The following is an 11,289-nucleotide window of genomic DNA, read 5'->3' as shown; positions in this document are numbered from 1 at the left end:
CGTTATTCTCCTGTCGACTTCTGGAACTTGTCGAGCGAACCCTTTGTTGTCCTTCAAGAGTTCGCGACTTGTCGTTGTGATCAGATTGAAGTCTGTGTCGCGACTGGCCGAGGATGAGAAATATTGCACTTCTGGACATGATAGAAAAGTCAGTAATTAATCATCATGTTCCTTGACTGGAATGATTGAGGTGATGAAAAGCGTATTGTCCGAGCAAGCATGGATGTATATAGCGACGCGGCAGCATATTATGGAAGTCGGATCCAAATTTCAAACCTTTTGGGCCGGATCGAAATGATGGATGGGATGGAGAAGATGATGGTTATGATCGTGATCAAGGGTGAGAATGCTCTTACCCCTAACCGTGTCTTCAGGACGGTCAGACCGCAGTCGGGCCAGGAGCGTTGACGCGGTCGATCAACTGTGCTGGGGTTGTCTCTGCGACCGGCACCTTTGTGCTCTGGCTGCTCTTTCCGACCTCTGCAAATGGCGTCTCTTGCTGAAGTGGATGCGATAAATAGAGGTGAAGAGTTGAACAAAGGACTGTGTACGCTTCTGTTGAGAGAAGCAAACGGCATCCGTCACAGCCGCAGACGCTTCCTAGCCTCCGTTGGCTGCAATCGTTGTCGGTGTCGGTGTCGATGTTGCTTATCGCTGTCTTTGAAGCGACGCTCCAGATTCTTGTTTCCGACGTGGAATGTGCGGTATCGGTGGTCGATGCACAAGTGAGGAGGCCGAGTAGACGTAGTAAGATGGATGGAGCGGATTATTGAGCGTATTTCAGTAGAGGGGCAAAAGGAAGGTGTTGACTGGTTGACGGTAGGTCGCTTAGCGGAACACGTTCAATTCGCTTTGTGGAGGGAGAAAGTGAGAAAGGAAACCTCAAAGGAGCAAGTGTGTTTGGACGCAAGAGGACGGAGGAGGAATCAGGGATGTAGTGGGGTGTTAATTTCGCCGGTCGGTGACGAACGGAACCTGTCGCTTCGCGCCTGCTGATATGGAACAGATCAGGGTTCTACAGAACACCTACTGATCGGGAGGGTCGTTTCGGGCAATCTTTCGATACGTATATGGATTAATCTTGTACATACTTCTATCGAGGGACCCCGACTCTCTCCATGTACTGCCTTTTTGCTCGGCCTGAACATGTTCTTGACAAGTCTTTTGCCTCTTTGGCTACGTTCACTCGGTTCACTTCGACTCAAAGCCCTAGTTGTAGGGCTGGTGACTTCCGAGAAAGACATTCGTACCTACTATCTAAAAGTGTGAAACATTCATGTTGGCCACCCTTTTCCCTTAGTTCTCCTGCTCACACTAATCCCTTCTGATTACACAACCCGATTCCTACGATCATTGAGCCAAGTCCATTCCATACTCGTCTTCCCCTTTGAACTCTATGTCAGCACCGTCTTCGTCATAGCCAAGGAAGTCGCCCGCATCGAGCCTGTCTGCCGTAGGCCGATGCAAGGTAACTGCGGTTACCAGAACCCCTGGCGCCGCGGCGGAAGAATCGGCCACATTGACCATGTGGATCAATAGGTCCTGTCTTCTTCGTCTTGCTGATGCAACCGTTGGTGATACGGCCGTTGGTGGTGTGGTGGTTGGCGACTCTGCCGCTCGCAACTCTGCTGACGGCAGAGAACTTCTGGCAGCTTTGTGATAGTGCTAGTACTAAGCCTTGGAAAGGGAGACGTCCAGTCTGGGAGGATCCCAGAGTAGACCTTGTGACCGACTTCGAAGCTATTTGTGTGTCGTTCTTCTGGTTAATGGAGATTTAGGTGGACACCGACTGGTTGTGGTAGTCACTGGTGGAATGGATGTTTCTACTGCTGTTCATGCTGTTGTTACTACTGCTTTGGTGGTTGATGTTGACCGCAGCGCCGTTTTCGTCTTCTTCGTCGGCATCGTAGGAAGGCTCGGAATATCATTCATACTCGTCGCGCATGCGCCTTGACGAGCGAGCTTGAGGGAAGAAAGAGATGAAGGTTAGTTGCGAGCTTGAGGGGTTGTTGTTGCCCGTGAGTGTTGCAATTCTAGTTGGTCATTCGAGGCCTTCTGTCTCATCTCGCCCTTAAGGTGCCAACATGGACGAGATAGGGAAGCCCGAGAAGTTGAGCATACTTTTCATAGCGCAGTTATGAAGGTTGAAGGCACGTCGGGTTCCAGTTGACATACCCTCGCGAGACGAGCCTCGGCTTCCTCCTTGGCGGTTTCCATCTCCTGGGCGAGGTACTCCAGATCAGAGCAGCGGTGTAACCATAACTTTCCTCCTCAATGGATTCTTCGCTTCTTGCGCGAGTCGCCGACCGGGTGGGCTTCCCTCTCAGTCTGCATGAATCTGTCGTGTCCGGTGAAGGATCCTTCAGGGGTCGGCAAATCGTTGTCGTTAATAGTGCTGGGCGTCTGGATGTAAGCGCCATGTGCCGGGCCGTTGTGTCGCTGGTCCACCGGACCACCTACACCAGGGAATCCGGGCGGAGGTGGATAGTTGTAGACCAACAATTCTTCTGGTAGAACAGGAGGCGCAGGATCGTGGTTGACTTGCTCCCTGCCGCTGATGTTCGGGTTCCGGGAAATGTGCTGTTGATCGTAACCCCCAGGTGCTTGTATGGGCGCCGCTCTACCGACTCCCTCCTGATGTTCCTGTCCATTCTATGGAACAGGACTCACCATTGATGAGGTGAGCTGAGACGGAGCTTCCTCAAGAGCGCTATTCTCCGAGCCGCCGGCTGCAGCGTTTTTGAATTCCGGAATGTTCTGGCTCGTTGGACTGGGTTGATCAGACGCGGCTGTCGTATTCAGCGCGGAGAGGTTGCGAGCCGCGTTGACAGCCGGGTGTTCTGCAACTGGAAGGTTCTTGGCTTGAAGGTAGAAGGCTTCGGGGACTTGTGCCTCCTCTCCCCTGTCTTCCTGTTCCGATGCATGCTTGTCCTCCGACGCACCCTCATCCTGTTTATTGTCGTCCCGTACGTGTGCTTCGCTGTCTTGCAAAGGCTCCTCAATCCCTGCCTCCGGTCTGGCGGGTGGCTCGCTCTTCGCCATCAAGATGGTCTCCTTCACCCAAAACTCTGCCTTGGACTTCATGATCCCTTTAAAAGTTATATCGGCCACCAACTCCATGTCCCTCGTTCTCTTCTGTACCACTTTTAATTCGTGCTCGGCAAGTCCTTCAACGACCGACTGTTTGTTTGGGTACGTGAGGGCGATACCCCTTATTGCGGCCTCTGAGGTCTTACACAGGTGATGAAGCTCGAGCCAATCGTATGCTCTGAAGGCAAAGAGGTCGTGGTTCTCATGCCATGGTTCTATCGCTTTGATTTCGCGGAGTGGTTTCACGTGGCCCTGGGGAGCGACCAGGTTGTTTTGGATTTGGACTGTAATGGGATCAGCATCCTCTGTACCTCTTCTCATTGCCCCTCTGTGTCTACTAAATGGCAGAAGGGTGACTTACGAATGATGTCCCACCAAACCTCAAGGAAGGGGCTGTTTCTGGCAGCTGCATCCTCGAGTACCCAGTGGAACGTCTCAAGGTGCAAGTCAACAGGTTGTACACTTCGTTATCAGCCATGGTGACTACGATCGAATGTCTCGTGGGTCGCGACCAGGACCAATCGGTCTTTTTATGCTGTTTTGTGACGATAGCCGTTTGTGATTGTAGTACGGGATCGCGGGGAGGGTCGCGCTTTTGCTAGTAGTCTGGGCCCAGTGGCAAATCAGTGTCATGTCAGATGGTGAACTTTCAATGTATGGGAGATGCTTTCTGTCTGTGATTTTGCCGAGATACAATAAAGGTAGAGAGCGACAGAGGGTCATATCAAGCAAGCGGGATGGGAAAGGATGCTTTATAGGCTGGATGAAGAGAAGGGACGGGACGGCCCGACCGGGATTGGTGGTCATTCATGATGTGCGTACCTTTGATCTTATTTTCAGGATAGCAGACCGTGGTCTCACTGGGGATGTTGGCGGCTCTGAGCACCTGTGCTGGGTGGCTCTTTGCGACCTTTGCAATGGACGTCCTTTGGTCAGAGGAAGGTGAGCAGTACAGCGTCAAAGTAAACGAGGTAATGAAAGGAGGTAAAAGGTTTTTAGTAGGTAGAGCGAGCAAAGAAGTGGTGGTGATTGATGGCTGATCGTTCGGTTGGTTCGACGCGCTGTTGCAGTTTGCACATTGCTTGAAGGAGGGGAGAAGATGAGAAAGGAAATAGTGCGGTAAGCGACGGGAAAAGAAAGGAAATGGGGTGTCACTTTTATCAGGCGGTGGTGGGGAAAAAAGCCTGTCGCCTTGCTCCTTCTGCTACCCGGGCTCCTTCCCTCGGGGTATATGTATTAGGTCTTTGTGCACACTTTCCAACAAGAAACCAATGTGCGGTTGGCGCAGTGGTCAGCGCGTTCGCTCCTAAACTGGGAAGGTTCCAGTAGTATGGGGGTGTGTTGGCCGCCTCCATACAACCGACAATCCCAGGTGGCTGTGAAAGGACACGGGTTCGAATCCCGGACCGCACACATCTCTTTTTTTTCTTTTCTTTTTCCTTCGTTTCTTTTTGCCGTTTGCTTTGTCTCGCCTTGTGGTCCGTCCCTATTTATGTGGTTCTACGTCTCTCTCTGCCCTGTGAGATAATTCGGGCACCAGTGGCTTGTCGATACCTCTAGAAGCTTGCCTTGCAAAGCCAAGGGAAAGATCGAACATCTCCTTCCGACATATCGCTCTAAGAACACATATTTTCGCTACCCTGTATCCTCTTTCATTGCAATCATGGTTTCACAAGTCAACGACGAGATATGAAGATGGTGTTCACTGAGTCGGGTACCCCTCATTAGTGTTTTCATTCATTAAGGTACATAGGTACATTGATCCGGCCCTACTCCCCACCGCAATCCCCGTCTTCCGCCCTCGCATCAACCACATCCTCCTATTTCTGCCTCTCCTGCCCCTCCTGTTCCTCCTGTTCCTTCTGTTGCTCCTCTTTCTTCTTCCTCTCCTCCTCCTCCCTCTCCCACTTCTCCAGCGCATACTTTGCCCCGTAAAACTTACCCCTCTGCGCACATCTCTCGAACACGCCCTGAATGAGGAAATAGTGCGCAGCGGAATTGATGAACCGCCCCGTGGCGGTTTTATCCAGGTACCTTTTCGTTTCCTCGTCCAAGCCCGGCTTGTATCTGCCGATATCTGAAAGCGCCTGTCCATCTGTGTTGGTCTGATGGTGAAACACCAGCCAGCTATAAACCGTTAGGATGAATGAAGCGTACTTTCGGGTCCTGATGTCTTCGGCTGATAGGATGGAGTCCAAGGGAATTTGTTCAAGGGGTATGATAGGGCTGCGATGACATGGAGGGGAAAAGTAGATTTTGTTCCAGAGGTGCGCTGCTATCTGTGGTTAACTCAAAAACATCTTGTGATGAGTCCGATATGGAAGTTATGGGAATTGAACTTACTGATAATCTTCCATAACGTGTCGACGTCTGGTGAGTTGTTCTCGGCTGCTTCTTGGAGAATGTTTGACAATGTCTTCGTGACGTCCTCGATCCGATCGGCGTTGAGGACGTGAAGGTAAGAGAGACCCTCCCGGTCCATAGTGACGTGTATTTCTATATGATAGTTTAAGGCTTCGACAAAGGCTGTTAATCTCTTGCGACGTATGATGGAAGGGTGATCCTTAAGTCAGTGGACGTAGGTCAGCCTTATATCGCCAGAGGCGACCAAGAATGAGGATCATGTGTGTTATGCAAGCGTCAAAGGCTCTGTCAAACAAGCGCTGACGGAACTCTACATGTCAAAGGGGATGGAGCAATATCACATCATGTCATTGTACTCAGAGGGCAAAAGGATCACTCGGGATAGCATTACAGTCACGATACCAAACACTGCCAAAGAACATTGTAAGGCAAACACCGTCTCATCCTTGATAAAAACTAGATGAGCAACAACTAGCTAGCTGGGCGGTGACTACCATCTGGAGGACTCCCCTGTGTTGACTGCGACCGGTGTGTATTTGACGCTTGATTGCCTTGAATCCCGATGCTGAGATCACAACTTGTGACTCCTGGCCTACTCCTTGGCATGACCATGAGAGCCAACCCCACCCTTGTACAAAGGATACGATTTTATGTCAAGCCTACTCAGTCCACACGTCCCCGACGATCCTAGTCCTTGACTAGAAACTTCAAGTCCTTCGAGTATCTAGAAATCGAAGCCATCTTGGGGATCATCAGCACTTCTAACACCGGCAACACCGGGAGCCAGCGCAGTGGGATTCATGATGGGGCTGTTGGGTGGAGCCGCAGGGAAGTTTCCGTCAATAGAAGCCTCAGAGGGGCTGGTGATGGCGGCGACCTCGGGCGCAACAGCGGGAGCAACGTTTGGCGACATGGCAACTTGGTCAACCGGAGCAATATTGATGCCCTCGGCCGAATTAGCCACAGCCGTAAGGGCCCAGCCGTAAGGGTCGGGCCTGAAACAGCGGCAACGCCCTGAATCTCTTGCAGCTGTTGAGCAGCTTGGGAATTTGCCGCCGCCTGGCCGCTCTGGTGTTATTGTTGCGCTTTTGGCCGACCTTACGCTGGGTTTAGAGAAAAGAGTTAGAAAGGGTAAAATTGGACAATGCTGATGGTGAGATACCGGGAAGTATAGATTCACTTACAGTGTGCTCTCTGTGAGGGTCAGAGGTATACCTCTGGATGTAGGTTGCCTGCAACGCGTTCGCCACAGCCGATTTGCATTCCTAGAAGTTCATATCACGTTAGAGTCTTCTCCTTAGACAAGATGATAGAGTAGACCTACGTGAAAGAAATCAACAATGTCTGCCCAACGGTCCTCGAATGTGGCGTAGCTTTGCCAGGTGAAGCTGGTGTTCCAGGGTAGGACCCAGGTACGCCCCTGCTGCGCTTCTCGTGCGTAAACCTGTAGGAGGATGCTATGATTAGTTAGATGCATCCAAACATACGTTCCTGTGACACAGGTAATGGGTGAACTTACATAGAATTCCCAGCCAAGCTCCTCAACCACGGAGCCGGAAATGGCCTTGACCGCCTGTACGTGGTGATGGTTTGCCTTGTCGGCGATGCCCGTCATGTTTGCCATCGCCTTCACCAGTTTCTTCACGAACTCGATCTTCTCCTCCTCCGTATGGGAAATGTTTGCTACCTCCGAATCCTCCGTTTCGTAAACTGTTGTCGTCATCAGGGCGCCCTTGCGTAGCCGGAACTCGGCTTCGGACTTGATATGGCCCGGATACTCCTGGTCGACGACCTTCCTCATGTTGGATCTTTTCTCGCATTGCTCGAGCTCATGCGGGGCAAGCACCTCCAAAACTTCGGCGTTGAGTCTCGGCTTGTACTGGGCAAGGTTTGCAAAGGCTTGTTCTCCGACACCGGCGCAATGCATGGCGACCAGCCAGCGATGTGCCAGTTTGATGAAGTCGGAGTATCTGGGGCGTTCTTGGTCGGACACCATAGTAAACTCGATTTCATTAAGTGACCGAAGGGTACCAGTCGGGCTGACAAGATTGTTGTACATGTGGACTACATGCGGTTAGATGTGTCGACAAGAAGTCGAGTTGGGAGTCAAACTTACTGAGGATCTTGTACCACATGTCAAGGAGAACCACTGAGTTGTTCTCAGCAGCTTCTTCTAGAAGCTGCGGCAGATCCTGCACGGCGGAAATGGCCGCCTCGATGCGTGACTCGATCAGCGCCTCGATATTGGTGTTGTCGGCCATCTTGTCCTGTGTTCTGGGATGCTTGATGACTAGGATCGACGATCAGTTATCATGACAGTGACATGGGTTAAGAGAGCAGCGCAAGATTGGAAATGATAGTGCCGAGATGGAGATAATGGGTATCGGTTGATGCCCGAACATTCTTTGGGAAGGCGAGTGAAATGCGAGGATATGAATTCAAGAAGAAGAGCGGAGCAGGTATCATATATAGGACTGCCCACTTTGGCGTTGAGGAAGTGTTGTTACAGGATGTGAACCTCATAAAAGGCCCATGCTACCCCGCAAGGACGAATACAGAAAGACAGTGGTGAAAGGGACAGGAAGACATCAGATGGTGTGATGATGGACAACGTGGAAAAAACGAATTTCAAGCGATTAGAGAATGAAAGGTTGGATAAGTACTCACTGGTGGCTTGCTTTGCTGTTTGGCTTTGAGTGTCGACTATCGAGAGCGACTTCAACTAGGTTGAGTGAGGAGAAGTGAGGTACTCTTCAGTGGGTGTAGGGGTGGGTTGTTGATCACGTAGTAATAGGTCACGTTTGTGATGTTGGTCGGTGATGGTGTAAAAGCGAGGTTGATGTTTGGGAAACGGTTCAACACGGACGCTTTAAATATGATGGATTCAAGGTTACAGAAACAAATGTCACCGAGGAAAACCTGGTGGCTTCATTGCGACCGTGGGGCGGAACAGCGTTTTTGACCTGGGACCTTGAGGCTGAACAGGAGCGACTTCCATGAATAGCAACTCTAAGCCTGAGGGTATCCACACTTCCGGTCCAGCTGCACTGCCCATTGGTCATTTTCGACAGCGGCACCTGGCGACAGGCCGATAATATTGTTCATCGATACACGCCGGCTGTTCTGAGGACACTTGCCCCTCTACCTCCGCCCTTGTTCCCGTTTGACCCACCGCCTGGAGTGCACCTTTCGTAACTGTGTGGTGTTGTGTTGACAGCTGGAAGGAGCCGGAAAGCGTCGGGGGTGGAGAGACCTCAGGCCTCAGGAAGCCCCTCGTTCTCCTCGCAGAAGACGGTGAGAGACGGGATGATACATCATGCTCAACATGAACCACTCGTTTCTCGTCTCGTTCTCACCCCGCCATCTGCCCTTCCAAACCTGCAAACCAACTTGAAGAAACCTTCTTCTCCCTTCCAGAGTAAGACAGTACCGGATGACTAGCAACACTCAGCCCTTGGGTGAGATATCAGCCGATGATTACCGACAGCAGGTTGCTCTTCTTGTTGCCAAGCCCTGGCAAGCGCGGCATTGTCCGCATCGAGAGGGTCGAACCTTCCTAAGCTGACCGGTGCCACTTGCCTTTCAGGTTCTGAAAACCAACGACTCGATTGCGGAAACAATTGCTGGAAAGAGGTCCCGACTCACCTTCATGCCTTGGCAATCCCAGCAACATAATCGAGGAGCGATTGATTGCTGTGCCATACTCGACCAGCACCTCATTTCTCAGGTTTGTCCTCCCCGCCACAACACCCTGCCAAGCCCATTGTTTACCATCCCCTGTCGATTGGTCAAAGCTCACCACCACCCGCTCACTCTCTCTTTATTGTCGAACCACGCTGACCACAAAGCCATCACTCGTCGGATCCTCGACAAAGAGCATGTGCCCGCCGAGAAGTGCGCTCCCCTTCTTGGTCATTGACCGCGCCGCGCGAAAACACTCGATTGCCCGATTGATCCGGTCGCCGAGAGAGAAGGCCGCTTCTCCGATGTCCACTAAGGACGCTCCCTCCGCCCAAATTGTCGACCAATCCACACACTGAGGAGGCGCCCGCTCTCTCATGACCCTGCCCTCATGCTTTTACGCCCCAGAGAAATCCCTTCAGGGCAAGAGATGCCAACCACCCATGATGCCTATGCGGTTCGAGTTGACGGTACAGGCGACGATGGAGTCGGCGTCGACATCGAGATCACACGATCGAACCCGCGAAACAATTGGAAGTCGGCGACCCAATCGCAGCAGTTGCAAGATCATCTGCCAATATCCCACGGCCAGCCCGCCCAGTACAGCGACGATATGCCCGCCTGCTGAACGGTCAGAGGCTTTTGCTTCCAAGAAGACTTCGATTAAACCCGTTGTCAATTGTGCTGGCTCCGATGCTTGAAGACAAGCATCATACTTAGCTGCGTAGGGAAGCGTGGTTCCGACTCTGGTCTCGTCATTCGCCAGGTACTACCAGCGATGTCGTCAAAATAACATTGCGCGGACCGCGATCGGATCACATAACGGCCGTCGTGGGTGCGGCAGCCTTTTCGCCGATGGGAAGATCAGGACGCGTGGGGCCGTTCGGATACCAAGTTTCATGATGTCCCTTTGTACCCAGTGGGGGCTTCTCGTGTCATATCATCTGAATCTAGAGGTTACCCAAGCTGACTGCACAAATCAGTACCGTACCACTCCAAAGAGCTCACTGGGAGTATCATCATTGCGATGAACGATCAAAGGCGCGCAAGGAATTGGCACCGACGTTTCCTATCCCCGAAGATAGCCCCGAAGCTCGAATGGCCCATACCGACCGCTGCGTTCCATCCTCATACCTGACTTACACGATTGATACCCGTGACCCACCAAGACCGTTTGCCTGCCGATGATTGATCTCCGGTCCGATCGACATCAAGGTTCAGAAGACTAGGGCGGTCCGTTCCGCATAGTCCGTTTATGTCTTGTGGCCTTGGGAGCAGGGAGCTGGGGAAGTGATCGAAGGAAGAGATGAGCGTTGTGGCCATGTCTTCCACATTGTTTTGGTTACTAGTGGTGTCCCATGGCTGACTCTTATGTGTAATCAGATTCCGACTTCGACCATTTCCATGGTTCTGCAAGTCCATTCGAGCGCATTGCGTACATCGTATCCCATGCACAGCACAGCACAGCCCACCGATTCACCGAACCGAGCGACGCGTCGTTACTCATGTCCGAAACTATCGACCGAACTCGGAAAGACGTATTTGCTGCCCATCTCCCGCATGGATAGAGTTAATGCAGCCGCCCGAACGCTGGCATTCATTCCCATGCCATTCGCGAACCCCGATGTTGCTGTCTTCCGACCCTATTCAAACCCTCGATACTGTTTCCTACCATCACACGACGTCCAAATAGACTTCGGTTTGTGGCTGCAGTAGCGTTGTGTCCACCTTCCCAAGTGGGTGTCAGACATTGATGTGATTGGTCACTCCAGATTTCTCATCCATGTTCGGTCCGCTTGTGTGGAACAGACAGTGGGAACATGAACGACGATGGACGGCCAAGCGCTGGTGCTTGTCGAAAGAAGTCACAGGGGATACAAGAGAAAAAGGAGAACATGCACGGGGCAGAGGAGTGTTGCAGCGGCCACAAAAGAAGAAGGATAAACATGGAGAAAACAGACGAGGCGACAAGGATGATGGGAGGGCCTCAGGGGCGTAAGGAAACGTTGCGACTCCTACGAGCAATGGCACGCGAAAAGGACGGCAGCAACAGGAACGACTGCTCGGCTGCAAAGGGATATGACATGGGTGCTTATATTGGGCGCTGTTTGGGCACCTTCAACGTCCGGGGAGGGGAAGTTTATCAGGATTTGG

At 51.9% G+C, this 11,289-nt stretch overlaps 2 protein-coding genes across 2 annotated transcripts; both read right to left on the bottom strand.

Moving 5' to 3' along the window:
* Positions 1-2,271: 2,271 nt before the first annotated feature.
* On the bottom strand, positions 2,272-3,568 carry B0H65DRAFT_551554 (uncharacterized protein; the record flags this gene model as incomplete). Its single annotated transcript, XM_062829818.1, has 4 exons — positions 2,272-2,580; positions 2,671-3,374; positions 3,452-3,483; positions 3,552-3,568. 4 exons carry the CDS (start codon positions 3,566-3,568, stop codon positions 2,272-2,274), a joined length of 1,062 nt encoding a protein of 353 aa, XP_062678138.1.
* A 2,610-nt stretch (positions 3,569-6,178) lies between these two features.
* Positions 6,179-7,715, bottom strand: B0H65DRAFT_445063 (uncharacterized protein; the record flags this gene model as incomplete). Its single annotated transcript, XM_062825712.1, has 5 exons — positions 6,179-6,520; positions 6,639-6,719; positions 6,779-6,898; positions 6,974-7,518; positions 7,571-7,715. The coding sequence occupies 5 exons, from the start codon at positions 7,713-7,715 to the stop codon at positions 6,179-6,181; spliced, it is 1,233 nt and encodes a 410-aa protein (XP_062678137.1).
* Positions 7,716-11,289: the final 3,574 nt, after the last annotated feature.

The sequence above is a fragment of the Neurospora tetraspora genome (assembly GCF_033439725.1).
Source record: "Neurospora tetraspora strain CBS 560.94 chromosome Unknown B0H65scaffold_7, whole genome shotgun sequence".
In the NCBI taxonomy this organism is placed as follows: Eukaryota; Fungi; Ascomycota; class Sordariomycetes; order Sordariales; family Sordariaceae; genus Neurospora; species Neurospora tetraspora.
The sequence above is the reverse complement of the archived record's forward strand: the minus strand, read 5'-3'. Positions and strand labels throughout refer to the sequence as shown.